This window comes from Diachasma alloeum, unplaced genomic scaffold (genome assembly GCF_001412515.2).
Source record: "Diachasma alloeum isolate Michigan unplaced genomic scaffold, Dall2.0 Dall_scaffold_00487, whole genome shotgun sequence".
In the NCBI taxonomy this organism is placed as follows: domain Eukaryota; kingdom Metazoa; phylum Arthropoda; class Insecta; order Hymenoptera; family Braconidae; genus Diachasma; species Diachasma alloeum.
The window spans coordinates 15,640-32,957 of record NW_021680620.1 but is presented as its reverse complement, the minus strand read 5'-3'; the positions used below and the strand labels follow the sequence as shown (position 1 = coordinate 32,957).

The following is a 17,318-nucleotide window of genomic DNA, read 5'->3' as shown; positions in this document are numbered from 1 at the left end:
CCATCTCGAACAACGTGATCAATTTCAAAATAATTTCATTATTAATCCGGATTACATCAAACGGTCTTTTTTGATAATAACAAAATTTGAGAAATTTTGAAAGCGAAATAGAAAAATTTTATGTACATGGGATTGAATACGAGTGGGAAGCCCACGTCTTCTTGTTCTTTAATTGAGACGCTCTACCATTGAGCTACCGAGATTAAAAATCGGGTGGCTGTTGAAATCCACATCTTCTCACTTCTTGAACAAGGGCTTTTCCTGTACGCTACCGAAATATCCCTATACAACAACTATTCTTATTTCTCATACTTTATCATCCCTAAAAAAAATTCTTAGTACTGTTAATGAAAACGATTTTCGAATTTCCAATTTATTATTTTGCTTTCAACATGGTTTTCATCAATTCAGAATAGGAAACAATAATGGATTATTTTTAATATTTATTGGCAATGTTTGGTTAAGTCTTTCTACGCTTTATATTACCAAATATAGATCCACTAGATGTGGATTTATATTTGTTAATTGAATTGGCAATTGGCTGAAGTCTTTCTATGCCTTATAATACTTAGTATTACATTATTTTATCATTTCTGATAACAAATATATATTTTATGATTTTCCTTAGATTACTTTAAATTTATTGGCAATGTTTGGCTAAAGTCTTCCTATGCTGTTCGGTTTTTCACCGGAGTACTTTTTGGCCACTCACTCAAACGCGCGAACTCATTCGCATGCACGCATAGCTTCTCACAGCTGACCCGCTCGGTAACCTCAGATGACCTATAATTTATTCATCTGGACACCTGAGGCGCCACACGATGGACAGGGGTCACTGAATCTGCGAATTAATTTACACCTGCCATCTCTCAATGTATTAATCGCTCTCAGTCGTATTGTACTCCGATGTAGTGACACGCGGAAATAACGCTTTAGATTTTCTCTCTTTTGTTCTTCGCTTATGTTTATTGCTAATCTCGCTTTAGTTCTTCTGATAACTATTGTTAGTTGCTCTTTAATTGTGTTAACTCGCTCTGATCACCTCAGTTAAAGATTAATAAGTGTAAATAGCGATCATTTATGTTTATTAAATTGACTACGTTGACCGACGCCACGCGTGTGATTCCTCGACCTCCATACTCCTGAAAATCCATATACATCGCGCTCCTAACTCATTCCCTCCACAGATCTCAGACCCGGCATCGAACATATGCCTTATAATACTTCTGTTCTCAGAATTCTTAGATTATTCTTAAGAAATTATCATTCCACATAGGATAATATTTATTGGCAATGTTCCGGTTGAAATTGTTGATCATTATTTGGCAACATTTTTCAACGATTAACTTTGCATTTCATTAACAAAGATATATATTTTTTTCAAATTCTCAAAAAAAAATCAACAATGAGAAAAAAAGTTATCACTTATCTTAATCAGTAACAGGGGTAAGATTCCATAATTCCAAGGATCCCTGAATCCTCTTATTTTAGCAATATAATAGGAATGAGATTCTTTAATTTAAGAATTCACGAATCCTTTTATTTAGCACAGATGATAGGAATGAGAATTTTCGATTATTCAAGACCATTCTACTGTTGCATCGCTTAATTCGGTATCAGGCGTTAGCAAACGGTATCTATCTTGCAGTCTATCAAGGAGTTCTCTAGCGGTATTGAGATAAGCTTCCTCTAAAGATTCCCCCACCCCAGCGGTTCGATAATGTAAGATGGAAACATAAAATCCATACCTTTTCTCAGCCTTATAAACTAATCCAAATTCGGGCCCTCTCCTATCCCTTGATTTTTACAAATTGAAAACCAATTTCGAATTATTGGGTCATCAAAAATTTTGGTCTCTTCGGGAACAGTTATTAATCGTCCGATTAGTTTACGTAACAAAGCATTAGCGGTCCTTGTTTTGGCTTCGAACCCAATCCTATTCCCGCTCCGAATGCCAATGATTTTTCTCCCCTCAAAAGTATCATACTAAAATGATATAAACTTCTTTTTGGGCCTGTCAATTTAATTGGAACATAATGGAGATAGACATTCCAAAATCTTGCGAATGTGTTAAGCAAGGTGATAGGGGGTTGTTTGGTTAATAATTTTAAAAGCCTTAATTCAGCTAGAAGACTGCAGATTCTCTCTTCCAGACATCTGTGGAGATGGATTGAATTTTAGGATTTTTATTTTTTTTCATTTCTGAATTATTAATTTAGATGTTTCCGAGTGTTAAATGTCATTTATTGAGAGTTGATGATCTCGATCATCCCATTTTGATACAATTCAACAGGATTATCATTGACAGATTTCATGCATTTTTGACAATTTTGTGCATTTGGGACTTGCACCACTCGCACCCCACAGATACTACATTTTAACTGTATAATTTTCAAGCTTAAGATATGGAAGAGAGGAGGACTTCTGTTCGCATGTTTGCTATAGCGAGTCTCTTCATTAATATTAGGTGTACAAATTAATAAGGTGCTTTTTTCATGCAAATCAGAGTTTATTATAAAAAACAAAAAGACATTTAACGGTCGAAATATTCCTCATTATTTTCGATGACTTTACTTCACCTGACTGGCAACTGACGACTTCTTTCGCGAAAGAAACTTGGCGGTTTTGACTCAATAAATTCATCGATGCTTTTTCGGACCTTGTCAATTGTTTTGAAGTGCTCATCAGCTAGGTGGTGTTGAAGAGACCGAAATAGGTGGAGGTCGGATGGGGCGAGATCAGGCGAATAAGCCACGTGAGGGAGAACCTCCCATCCTAATTTACAGATAATATCCTTAATCGTTTTGGCGACATGCGGTCGAGCGTTGTCATGTTGGAGAATCACTTGTCTACTTCCGCTGCCAGTATATAGCCTCTTTGACTCCAATGCATCATTCAAATGAATAAGCTGTTGTTGATAAACCTTAGCAGTAATAGTTTAGCCAGGTTTAAGTAGCTCATAATATATCACACCCTTCATATCCCACCAGATACTCAGCATCACTTTTCTCGCATAGACATTGGATATCGGAGTCGACGTCGATGGCTCGCTGGGATTCACCCACGATTTTTTACATTTAGGGTTGTGGTATAACAACCACTTTTCATCGCCCGTAATGATTTTGTATAAGAAATCTTTTCTTTTAAATCTAGTGAACAGAGATAGCGCCATCTCCAGTCGTCGTTTCGTATTTTCGGGGCTCAGATCATGAGGAACCCATCTACCCTCCTTTTGAATTTTGCCAAGTTGATATAGGCGATGAGAAATGCATTGTTGATTCACTCCGAGTTATAGTGCAAGCTCTGTTTGGCTTTGAGCAGAATTTTCAGCGAATAGTTGTTCAAGTTCTTCATCGCCGAATTTCTGCGGTTGACCCGGCCGTTCTCGATCCGAAAGATCGAAATCTCCGTCTCTAAACCTCTGGTACAACCTTTTACATGTTTTATGTGTGACAGCGTTTTTTCCAAGAGCACTACAAATCATTCGAGTAGCCTCGGCAGCATTTTTCTTTAATTGAAATGCAAAAAGAATGCAGTGCCTCAAATGTACTACTATTTTTTAAGGTTACGTAAAAAGTATTTACTGCTTCGGTAACTGAATACTACCAACATACAAAATATTGAAATATTAAGTTTTTGAACGCAATTATAAACAGCGAAATATAGGGGCACCTTAGTAATTTGTACACCTAATATAATGAAAGAGCCCAACAGTCGGTTGATAGTATCTGATTCTGACTTTTGACTCATCAGAATTTATGAAATCATTGGAAATTTCATTGAGATGCGACATTTATTTCTTCGTCTGATGAGACATCGAATTTCCTTTTTCTTTTCATTTTCAGTCTGTAAAAATTGGAATACCAACATTGGGATATCTTTTTTGTTTTTGTTGTTTGTTTGTGTTTTATTTAGCGATAATGACTAACTTTCCTTCTTCGATCAGATCGCGAAAATTAACCCAAATGAATTTACATTCTTCACAACTAAGAGCTCTTTTGCTAACAAGTACCTCTTTATTGCAAAACCAGCATTCGAGAGAAGGAGCTGATTCATAATGTAATTGATGCCAATTATGATGTTCAGAATGCATGACTTGGGTGTTCACGTGTATTTTAGTGTCCCAACAGCATTGATAATGCTTTGATAAAATTTTGTATTTCTACCCGGTAGTCGAGTGTATGGAATACCAAATGCAATATCGTTTGCTTCATCTTCTCGCGTTTGTTTTAAAGCTTCTTCACTGATTTTCATTATAATTTCAAATTATTTTTGAAGATTTGCGGCCAGTTGAAGTTGTCTATTCCGGGAAAGAGAACGAACGAAACGATTCTACTGATTGTTTCGAGGTTTTGGAATAATTGGATAAAGGTTAGTTTTATCTGTTTGGATAGAAATTTCACTCGTGGAAACGGCTGATTCAAGTGAATTTGATAACATTTGCGAATTTGTGGATTGCCCTCTCAATGTTCCCATATCAGAGTTTTGCGATATTTGGATTATCGGCACATTTGATTGATCAGTTGTGGAATCAATCGACTGATCAATTGCACCAGTAATACATTGGCGATTTAGAGGAACAGTGGGCTGAAGAATTATTGGGGCATCGGTTTGATTCGTCGAGGAATTGTCTAAAGATTTGATTTGTGGGACCTCTGATGTATAATTTTCGGAATGTCCAAGTTGTTTGAGACCAATTTCCATATCAGGCTGACTATGTTTTTCATTTTCTCTTCTACCTGCGAACCATAGTAAGAGAGTGAGTCCCATACAGACCCAAATAAGACTATTGAACAACTATAAGCTCCGTGAAGACCATATCCATGAATCAGAGTATCGATCACCAATTTAATGAGTCTGATAATCATGATGATGCTAATAATTCCAGCACTCCCAGTACCAAAGGTGACAAATTTACTCCAAGTTTGATTCCACGCTGATTCAGCTATTTTCTTTGGAGCTGTTGAGTCTAGTAAATTATACAGCGATTCACCTTGGTCTAAAACATTTTCACCACTTGCTCCTCTAACGAATTTATTGACAACACTTTTCTCATTTATTTTGAAAAGAACATGTTCCCGTAAGTTTTTCAGTCTTTCCTGAGAATAAATTCCACTAGTGGCCAATGAAATTGGAGAAGTGTAATTCCATGTGATATTGGTTTTAGGATTTATTTGGTGAGGTGGCATAGGCTCAATCAAAGAACGACTTGATTTATACCAATTGTTGCCAAGATAGAAATATGGCGGCACCAGTGTTTCACAAGGAACTTGGATGCCCTTGTTAATTAGAATATGAGTTTTTGGGTTTAAGAAAAAGCTTTCATTGTTCCTTGAGACCGCAAGATGATGGAAACATTCTTCTCTATATTCTACGATTACTTCAGTAGGAATACATTTAACAATAAGAACTACTTCACCGGCAACGACCGACATATAACCTGGACCTTTCATTAATTTGTATGCGAATTCATCTGGAGCGAGGATAGCCAAGAGCATTGAATTTTGGATAGTCTCACGTGCAACTTCACATTTTTGCATTAGAATGTCTGGATATAAATTTTTCTTGTATTTTAATGTTTTTCAAAATACACGAATTTTGAGTTTACGTATGTTATTGTATCGAAGTTAATTGTTGATATTTCTCGGTTAATGACTAACTTATCTCGGCTATTTTCTACTATAAACAATTCTGGATGTTCAGTTCTGATTATTCCATATCTATAAACGTGGTCATATCCCGTGGCTTTAAGAGCAAAAGTATACTCATTCGCTTCAAATGCATAAATTGTCTGAATGTGACCATTATCGTCACCTTCAGTTTTGTTAATTTGTCCATTAAATAGGACGCCATACTTGTTGAAATTGCAATCATTGGAAGGTATATAATTCCAAAAAGTATTTCCTCCGTCATGATCATTGCACGTGAAGTCCGTTAATGTACACGTTTTCTGTAATTTGAGATAAATTTCATCCGATTTTAAATTGAATTTTGCACTGTATTCTTGTAACGTGATCTCAACATAACCTGTAACGACTACATTATTCCATGTCCCGAATAGATCTGAATATTTGGCAGGATCACATCTACCATTTGTTTTAACTATTCCAGCAAAAGTCATTGGTCTAATAGTTATTCAATTTATTATTAATCCTGTTATCAAACTTCGTTCAAGTATCAATTTTAGGTTTTCTGTGCAAGTCTTGACAATTTTCCCGAGAAATTTCACGAATGTATTGGATATTGCCTCCGTCTACTACCGCGGCATGTGATTGTATTCCACAATGAGTAATCATACGGTAAATTTTGATTTTATACTGAATGACATTAGTTTCATGATAATTCATAAGTTGAATTAACTAAGCAAAATTTTGATTAACGCGAATGTTATCATCAGAAATATCGCACTTCCCCACATCAAGGAGTGATATGGTGGTGATGCTAGCTATTGGTGTTCCACAATCATATCCGATCAATGCTTGTATTTTGTCTATAAGCCAGATTACGACCAAGATCGTCAGCTTCATTTCTGAAAGAATTACAATACTTTCCTGATTTAATTTTTCTCTAATCTTCTTCTTGTGAACCCTCTTCTATTTGCTCTTCTCTACAAGCTTCAGCTTTCCGTTTCCCCTTGGAGACGTCTCTAATAGAGTTGATGAATGAGATGCGCAGACGATTAGCATGAACGATTTGAGTTTTCTTACTTTTCGACTGAATCTTTACCTCCCCCTTTTGGAAACAATTCAAGAACTTTACGGGGTCCAGTATAATGATCTTTTGTTTTTCCGATTTTTCCACCCCTTAGCAAGAATACGAAATCTTCAACTTTGAAATTCTGTGGATTCATGTCTTTGTCGTAATAAATTTTGGATTTATATTTAGCCGATACTAATTGTCATAAGCCAATTGTCTGATGCCATGTAATCTGGCAACTAATTCAACTAAATAGTTGTGCTAAGTAGGCAATTGGTCGCACTCATGAATGGGTTCACTCGAGGGCAACCTCGCAAGCTTACCAAATACTATCTCGTATGGTGTGTATTTGGTATCTTCGTGTATGCTTGTGTTGTAAGAGACTGTGGCTAATTCTAACGATTCACCCCAATCATCATCTGATTCAGTGTATTGTTTCAAATATTCACTTAGTATATGATGAGATCTTTCAAGGGAATCATTGGATTGTGGATGATAAGCAGATGTGGTGTACTTTTTGATTCTGAATCGAGTAGCCACGCGCTGCATCATTCCACTCCCGAAATTGGTTCCTTGATCAGTGATTATGGTTCTGGGAGAACCGAAAAGACAAATGAATTTCCTAACAAAAGCATCCGCCACTGCGGTCGCCAAAGCATCCGGAAGAGGAATTGCGATTAAAAATTTAGATAAGAGATCTTGTATAGTTAAAATCCATACGTTTCCATTTTTCGTTAATTGTTTTGCACCGACGAGATCCACTGCGATTTTATCAAATAGTATACCCGGTGTATCAGTAATAACCATCGGTTGCTTTGCCTTGACGCGCTGTAATTTCTTCAGTTGACATTCTAAACATTATTGGATGCGATGCAGCATATCTTCTTTAAAATTTTCCCAAAAATAATTTGACTTGATTCGATTATATCTTTTGGAAACCGCCTTGTGTCCACCCAATGGAGCTTTATGCATTTCATAAAATATAAGATCTCTCTTCTCATAAGGGGCATATTTGATAGTTCCGAAGCAAATAAGAATTTTTATTTTTGAATTTTCGAATGCACTTCTCAATTGCGTTAAAATGAAATCCAATCGATATTAATTACTCGCGCACTATACGCAATACTGATCGTTTCAATTTTCGATTCTTCGGCTAATATACTCAATTCAACTAAAGATCGACCAATCGCATTGGAGACAAAAGATAGCGATTCTTCGCTATGTTTTTGTAATAGTAAGGCGAAATGATAATGACTGTTGATCTTTTTCCCTTGAGTTTTCCCCTAGATTAATTACTGAAATTTCGGTAATTTACCCAATTTCTTACTTCCTTCATCACAAGGTTCATTATCTGTCATCATGAAATAAGCCAGACTGTCTTTTCTCAAGTGGAAAAGGTCCTTGATCTTTTTAATATTAGAAAATTTCTTAATTTCATTTTCCAATACTTCGGATTCAGATGACTCTTTTTCAGATGGATGACAATTGGATGATTCTTTCTTCATGATTTCAAGATTCCCTTGCGTTTGGTCATGAATAGCAACAATTGATTCATCTTCAGAGTTTCATTTCATTTTGATAATTATCTTCATTTCCTTTTCTTTTTGTATCTTTTTCACAATTATCATCTTGATCACTTTCATCATTATTTAATTCCTTATAATTTATGGTTTGCGTTCCAGGGCGTCCGCGCCTCGGTCGCAATACTATCACTGTAATTTCTGTATCAATAATTTCTTGCTCTGGAAACCTTGAAACAGTATTCCTTCTTTCATTTTTCTTTTTCTCTTTATTAACCTAAGTTTCCGGAATTTCTATGGGATTTTTCCTCCGTCTACCCCGTCCACGTTTTGGTAATTGTTTCGATTAATTTTCTGCATTTATTTCATTCATTTTCTCTGATTCTGTATCAATAATCTCTTGTTCTGGAGATCTTGAAGCAGTAATTTTCTCTTGTTCTGTATCAATAATCTCTTGCTCTGGAGATTTTAAAGCAGTAGATTTCTCTTCTTTTGTATCAATAATCTCTTGCTCTTGGAGATTTTGATGCAGTAAATTTTCCCTTTACCTTATCATCATTTGTTTTCATTTCCGATCAAATTATTAAATGTCATTTATACGTGCGTTTATCTCATTATTTACATCCTCCATATATCTGATCAATTCATCAATTATTCTGTTTTCATCATCATTTATCTGATTACCATTCATTTGCTTATTGATTGATTCTTTTTCATTCTTGATATTCTTCGCTTCATTTTTATTACCGATTATTTTACTCGACTTCCCTTTCCCTTTTCCCTTTTCCACAACCTTTTCTTCCACCCTTTGATCTTTTATTCTGTCATTATCATCATCGTCATCATCATTTCCCTCTGTAAATATTACCATTTTAGTCTTAAGAGGTGTATTCACGCCTTTCTTATAACCGAGGCCGAGACGATCTTCTCGTGGTTTAAGCTCCCAAAGAGCTCTCAATCCATCCTAATTTTTGAGTGCTTGTAATTCCCTTTCTTTTTTCAACGTATCGTTGCCAGATCGCGTTACTACTTTCACTTCTTCTACTTCCCGCACAGGGTTCCTTGATAAAACGTCTGTATTTGAATTAATTTTACCGGGTTTATAGATTACTTCGAAGTCATATTCACCCAAGGCTAATCGCCATTTCATCACTCGATTATGAACTCCGTTGGTAGTCTTGACCCAAACAAGAGGTTTAGAATCTGATACCAAAATAAATTTCCTTCCATAAATATAAGTCCTGAAAATTTTAATACTATGCATAATCGCTAATGCTTCCTTTTGATAGGTTTTGTATCTGAGTTCTGATCCTCTAAGAACTCGTGAAGTATAAGCAATGGGCAAGTCTTTTCTAATTTCTCCTTGAGAAAGAACTCCCCCTATTGCTTTCTTAGAGGCATCTGTTGTAATGAGGAATATTTCAGTGAATTTAGGATATTGCAATATCGGTGCTGTTATTAATTTAATTTTCAACTCTTGAAAGGTTTTTTCTGCTTTCGGATTCCATTCAAATTTTATTTCCTGTTTGGTGAGGAACTAGATTTAGGGTGGATTGGGAGGTTAGAGGATCGTCGGTGTGAAATAATGGTTGAGAGTCTTGAACTAATATCCACGTGCATTTATTCTCGAGTTCGAACCACGCTTTGTCAAATTTACAAAAACACCTTGTCACTTGTTAATCGTACTGAATTAAATTAATTGTCTATATTTTTAGCACTGTGAGTCACTGGTTGAATGGTCAATAACGAACGTGATTTTCTTTTACTGAATTTCTATCGCCGAGTTAATAGACGCTAATGTACTGTGGTCTAAACTCTACAGAGTTGAATTCCATTCAAAACGTGCTATACGACAAACCGTGATGTACTGACTCGCGTTGATTTACGGTGACTCTACTAGACCTGAGCGTTAACCCGGAAAAGGCCGATGATTTTCGTAATTGGCCGAGCTGATCGACCTTGGTCTTGGAGAGGTTGAGTTACGTTTCAAACATTTCCTTTTGTAACAATCGTGTTAAAGGCTTGGCAACTTCTCCATAGCCTTGGATGAATTTCCGATAATAACCTGACAATCCCAAAAATTCTCTGATTTTTGTCTGATTATCCGGCGTGGGAAATTTCTCTACGGCTTCGATTTTCTTTGGATTAGGTCGGAGTCCGTCTTTTCCTATAATGTGTCCTAAATACGCAACTTCACATTTCAGGAATTCGCATTTATCCGATTGTAATTTTAAATTTGCTTCGCATAATCTTTCAGTCAACAACTCATATTTCCTCGTGTGTTCTTCCAAATTTTCAGCATAGATTACTATATCGTCTAGATATACAAAGAGTTCCACTCCTTGTAATCCAGTCAAAACAATATCCATAATTCCTTGAAAGGTGCTGGTAGATTCTTCAACCTGCATTGGCATTCGTTCGAATTCATAATATACAAAAGGTGTTGTGAAAGCTGTTTTATGTCTATCTCGAGGATCCATCTTGATTTGATAGAATCCCTAAGCTAGATCAAACACAAAAATGTAAGTGGAACCGCCGAGTTGATTTAAAATTTCTTCGATATTAGGTAACAGGTAAGCATTGGCAACGGTACATTCATTCAAGGCACGAAAGTCTATCACAAGACGCCATCTTTTATTACCCTAAACATCAGGTTTCTTTGGAATTATCCAGACTGGACTATAATACGGTGACTTTGAAGAACGAACGAGACCCTTTTTCCAGAGTTCCCCGACCTGAACATCGATTTTTTCACGCAATGACATTGGTTGTCTATATTGTTTTGTATGGATAGGATGAGGATTAGTAGTAATTATTCTGTGAGGATGCAGATCAGTTGCAAAAAAGGGTTCATCGGGCAACTGATAAATATCCGATGTTTTCAACAAGAGATCCTTAATGTAAGCTGATTCTTCCTTGTTCAGGTCATCCAATCTCAAAAGTTCTTTTAATTTTTCATATCTCTCATGTTTATTCGTTATAACAGTTGACTCTTCATTTAACTCTTCGTTTTCCGGGAAAACTAAGATCGAAGCTGTACCGTCTTCATTATTAATTACCGAAACATCCTTGAATTTAGTGTTAATTTTGAAAACTGTTCCTTTTATTCGATCATTTTTCTCTTCAGATGTTAATGTTGCAAAATTAGTATCGTCGCATGTCTCTTTAACTTTAGAAAAATACAATTCATATCCCTTTTGCAATAACTTTGATTGTGATTTGAATACTTCCTTAAGTATCGGATCACTTGATACTTCATCAAATCCCATCAATTCGATTTCAGGAACGGTAAGTTTGATAGCGCGATTCGTTGTGTTGAAAACTGTAATATAGGCCTTTCCCCCATGATTAGTCGCTAGACAATTTCCCGCGAAAATATTTTCAGCGATGTTAATTTTGGTAAACCATCCCTCCTTTACTTCAGGATTTAATATTTTACAATATATTACTGAGCAGTGACGCGCAGGTATCAACACTCTTTCATCAGACACATCCCCTTTGCATGTGAATGAATATGATTCATCATCAATTATTATTACTCTTTTATCGTAGTCAAAGATGACCCGATTTCCAATGAAAAATTGATTTCCCAAAATGCCTGATGCTGCAATGGGAAAATTATTTGCAACAATCAAAAATTTGACTTCTTTTCCAAACAATAATTAAGTTATAATATTTCCCCCTTTGCTGGTACCGGATGATCATTTTCCCCATTAAATGAATTTTAACATTCGTATCTATTTCCACATCATTTGGTACAAATCTTTCCTTTATCAAATTTGGATTACAACATGTATCCAACAAAACAGTGATAAATTCCCGCGGATCACTTATACTCAATCCCAGATGAAGAGTGAGATTGGCGCTATTTTGATTTAACCGTACGATCTCTATTCGGCGAGATTTGTCTCTGCTGTCACATGTACTGGACGCGTCTGAGTCTGCGGCTCCCACTGCGCGCCCGAATAAGAGGGTACCGTCACGTTTCCCGTAGCGGCCTAATTCTCATCCCCCTGACGTTTGTAACAGACTTTCGCATTGTGCCCTGTCTCTTGACAATATTCGTAAATCTTAGGAATGTAAAAACAATTCCTAGTAATGTGACCAGGCATTGAACAGTTCTTGCAAATGATCGGTGTTTCCCTGACCTGAGCTGAAACTTCCCAATTTTGAGCACTGTTTGGCTACATGATCTTGACCGGTACAAATCTGGCAAATCATTAGTATTTTGTTCTGGAAATTAGATTGATTATTGGATTTTTGAAATTATTTTGATTAAAACCATTGTTTTGATTTGGTCTACTAATAATTGACCAACATTTTAACGCTGTGTTCCCACTTTTACACTCTGGGTAGTTTGAACCTTATTCATGGGGTTTCCCATGATTGAATTGAGACATCTACCGGTTCTGGCCAATAGAACTTGATTGGTCGATCCCGCGTTTGAGTCAGGCATTTGTCGTTGCCAACACTGAGGTGTGCCGTGATTCGCGATACCACAAATCTGACAAGGTAATTGTTTCTTTTGATTTTTCTGTTGATTTGGAATGGTCCTCTGAGCTTGGTCTGGATTTTTAGAATGATTCGGATTTTGAATCAAACTAGGAGTCGAATTTTTATCCACTTTCTGATCGGTTTCAACAAGGAATACCGGTTTTGTTTTGATTGGTTCCTTCTTTTTATTTCTTAGACCTGATTCTTTTTCAAGTTTAGCTTCAGCTCTATGAGCTGCATTTACCGTTTCTTCAAATGTAACAGGAATATATTTCATTTCATGTCTAATCCTTCGGAGCAAACCATCGCTAAATGTACCAAGCATTTTTCGAGCAATTATGGCACCATAACTAGAGATGTCACAAGCTCTCTCAGTTTTGTTGACTTCGGCGCATAACCGACCCATCGCTCGCACGCGTCTAGCAAAACTAGTGACCTTTTCATGATCATCTTGGTAGAGATTTGCCAAATGTTCTTCCAGTTGATCAACTGTTTGCTGGAATATAAGCCTTTTCCAATTGATCGTAAAATTCTTGACACGTAGCAAATCTCAACCCAGATGAAGATTCTCGCGCATCACCTTTCAGCTTTGTTCACAATTGCTTAACTAAATTTCCTTCTAAATCAGGTGCAGTAAAGTCACATGCTTTTTGGCATTTGTCAATAAATTGGAGAACAGACATATTTTTCCCATCATATTCGGGAACAAATCACAACGCCTCTTTTACGGTACCGTCTGCGTTGTTGGGTGGCATGACGACCAGTTGTGGTGGATTGGTTTGAATTTTAAAATTGTTTGGATTCTTCGGAGGATTTGAACCTCCGCCTGCTGGTGGGGTGTTGTTCGAACCCACAGAATTTTCAGTTGAAATATTATTAAAAATTTCTGATGAAATTTTGAAAGGAGAAGTTTCTTGACCCTTTCCTTGGTTCGATTGGTCACTTGAATTTATTCCAAATGATTCCTTAAAATCTCCTAAGGAAGCGGTTTGCTCCCCTGAATCCTTAGATTGCTTAATGTCCTTGGATGAATTGCCAAGTTTAGAAGGAATAATCAAAGGAGTCTTATTCCATATGGAATCAATAATGGTTTTATAGAGTTCGCCTTCAAATTGAGTGAATTTATTTTGAACAGTTAAATCCTCAAGATCCTTTTCTGGCTCTCTATATCGTTGTATTGGAGAAATATTAATTGATTTCAGAGGATGATGTAAAGATTGAGAAGTCTGAGCTTCGGTTGGACAAGTTAGTAAGCCACTAATTGAAGGAATTTCGAAATTTTCGAGTAAATCTCGCGTGTGCGAAAAGCTGACTGAATCATCGTGATGTGTGGTGTTAGTATTACTCTCAATTATATCATCAGTTTGTATTGCAGTGGAATCCCGTCTCAAAGGTAATCGAGGTTTTGGTACATATAGGCTTATCAGTACATTCGAATTTTCTTCTGGACTAGTTTCGTGTCCTTATTATTATTATTGTTTCGTGTCCTTATTATTATTATTATTAGTATTATTTGAATCAATCTCTGGATGATCCTTTGAATAAAGTCTAGTTACTGGTCTGTCTACAGAAGACATCTGTTCATTTTATTATATTCTAAACTTACTCAAGTTTTCTTATTAATAAGATTGGATGAAAGTTCTTTTAGTCCAATTTCTATATTTTTAACCAATAATTATTTCTGGATTTCATAAAAGCCCTTTAAATCCCGGACGAACCCCCACTTTGTTACGTCATGATTTCACAGACTTACCTTCAATAAATCCGGAAATATGAGTATTAAAATGACCTGTTTTAGCCTCTCCGTTAAGATTATCGCTGGGGATAGGTGAGTACTTTTTAGGTAATCCAGAAATAAAAAGAAACATAGATTTTTGCTTGATATGGATTTTTTTGACTTTAATCCAATAAAATTTTCCTCTGATTTACAAGTTCAGATAAAAATGGTCACAAGGAATTAATTGAATCTTTCCATTCGTATTTTATTCAAATTACTATCAAAAGCCTTTGAATTCTTTTAATCAACATTTAATTAATCAATTTAAATAAGAAAAATTAATAAATTTTTTCATGTGTCCTATCATCTGTTCTCTGATTTTTGACGTCATTATTATGAACAAATATAATCATTGAGGACTTGACTCTAACCTCGAATAAGATTTTACAAAAAAAATTTGAATTGATTGGTCAATAATCAATAATTATTGGAAATTTTTACTTCTAATAGGGAAAGAATTCAAAGGGAAAGAATTTTTCTTTCACACGAAATAACAATTCTAACGAATTTCAGTTCCTAAATGGAATGACTCATTCAAGCACAATGATTCTATTAAATATAAATAATTGAATTACAATCGGGAATCTCCCTGAATATAATAATGACAGTTACGATGGAAGGTCTGTTCATTTGACAACAATATTACGGATTAAACACATATAATCATTATTAAACATTGAATATAATTGAATTCAATCCGAAGACATCGATGCTAATTTCTCTAAGGAAATAGTGGAAAGTAAAAGAATTCTTTGATCTGGAAATCCACAAAAGAAACAATGGAAATAGTAATTATCGATTTAATTTGACTCACGATAGCTATAATTAAATCTTAAAATATATAGAATTTGATGAATTAGAAGATCTCCCTTGGATAGTGTTCCAGGTGAATGCCCTCAGGGTTGTCCTTAATATCTGCCTCAGATTTTTAACCGCTGGTCAATAGACTCTGGTCAATAGCCTCTGGTTTTGTATCTTCAATGAAGATCTTCGGATGATGCTCCTTATAAGATGGTGATGACTTGAAGGGGTAAGATTTATTAAATAAAGAAACCGGAAGGAATGGAATGTCATTCCACGGAAGTGTTCCCAAATAAAATTGATAATTGAAAAATTAACAGTAATCGAACTTTATTCACGAATATTTTTTTTTATGACGACATCGGAACGCCCAAATTATTTACAATTTGAAATCAAAATATAAAATTATTCGCAAGAATTTGTAATGTAAAATGCCCTAAAGTTTGAATAACAAATTCGAAAATTGATTCGCCATACTTGAAATATAAATTCCCGAAATTTAAATTGGATAGAATTACAAAATTTGAATGCGGAAAAAACGGAATTTATTCCCGAAAATATAACATGAAAAATTTGAATTAATGACGAAAAATTGAATGCGAAAAATTCGGAATTTAGTCCCGAAAATAGAGTACAAGAATTTGAATTTATTTTATGAAAATTAAATGCAGAAAATTCGGAAATTATTCCCGAAATTAAACACGGAAAATTTAATTTAATCACGAAAATTTAAATGCGAAAAACTGGGGATTTTATTTCTGAAAATAAAATGCAAGAAATTGAAATTATTTTACGAAAATTGAATGCAGAAAATTCGGAAATTATTCCCGAAATTAAACACAAAAAATCTAATTCAATTGAAAATTTAATGTGAAACATACGAATTTAACTCGCGAAAATAGAACATGAAGAATTGGAATTAATTACGAAAAATTAAATGCGGAAATTTCGATTTTCACTCGCGAAAATAGAATATGAAAATTAGAAATTAATTACGAAATTTTCAATGCGGACATTTCACATTTCACTCGCGAAAATAGAATATGAAATATTGAAATTAATTACGAAATTCTAATTGCGGCAATTTCGAATTACACTCGCGAAAATAGAACATGAAACATTAAAAATAAATTAAATGCGGAAATTTGGAATTTCACTCGCGAAAATAGAATATGAAAATTTGAAATTAATTGCGAAATTTTGAATGCGGAACTTTCGAATTTCACTCGCGTAAAAAGAACACGAAAAATTGAAATTAATTACGAAAAATTAAATGCGGAAATTTCGAATTTCGCTCGCGAAAATAGAACATGAAAAATTGAAAAAAATTGAATGCGGAAATTTTCAATTTCACTAGCGAAAATAGAATATGAAAATTTGAAATTAATTACGGAATTTTTAATTTCACCTTTGCAGAATTATTCCTTCGTTGTGAAAATTATTCACTTCATTTTCACTTTTCCACGGAAATACTTAGTCGATTTTCCTTTTCTGTACTGGGACGGAACCACGAGACGACTGATTGACTGATTGACTGACTGCGTGGGCGATGCCCTTTTTGCGTCGTCGATCCTTAATTCGTGTATGTAAATGCATACACGAATTTTTAATTGTATGGGGGTGGGGAATAAGGTGTGGATGAGTGGGGAGTGCACTCTTTAGAAAGAGGGGGTAGGTTAGCTGAGGAGACACGCGTCTTATTAGGGAAGGGGAAAAATTGACGTAGAGAGCGCGGTTGCATTGCGCGGCAAGAGGGGCGCGGAGAAGAGGGAATACACTGAGAGAAAAAATTATTCCTGCCGAGGATTGATATTCTCGTCAGAAGATAATATTTTTTCAGAACGAATTTTTCCAGGACAGTCATTTTCAGAGAGTCCAAGTCTATCCTCAAAAATTACAGTGATATTGAACAATCTGATTATTATGCTACATATGACCTTGACAAAATTTTCTCCGATATCTTCCGAATTTTACAAATTGGCGATTTTCTCAGGTAAAGAAAATTGGAATAATTCCAAATGTTAATAATT

At 35.2% G+C, this 17,318-nt stretch overlaps 1 protein-coding gene across 1 annotated transcript in view; it reads left to right on the top strand.

Annotated features, from left to right (window-relative positions):
* Positions 1-15,407, top strand: part of LOC107042522 (cryptochrome-2) — a 236,988-nt gene extending 221,581 nt beyond the window's left edge. The window contains exon 3 of the mRNA XM_015263591.1: positions 15,366-15,407. Coding sequence (XP_015119077.1) covers positions 15,366-15,399 — 34 coding nt within the window. The 3' untranslated portion in view covers positions 15,400-15,407. The remainder of the gene's footprint in view (positions 1-15,365) is intronic.
* The last annotated feature ends 1,911 nt before the right edge of the window (positions 15,408-17,318 follow it).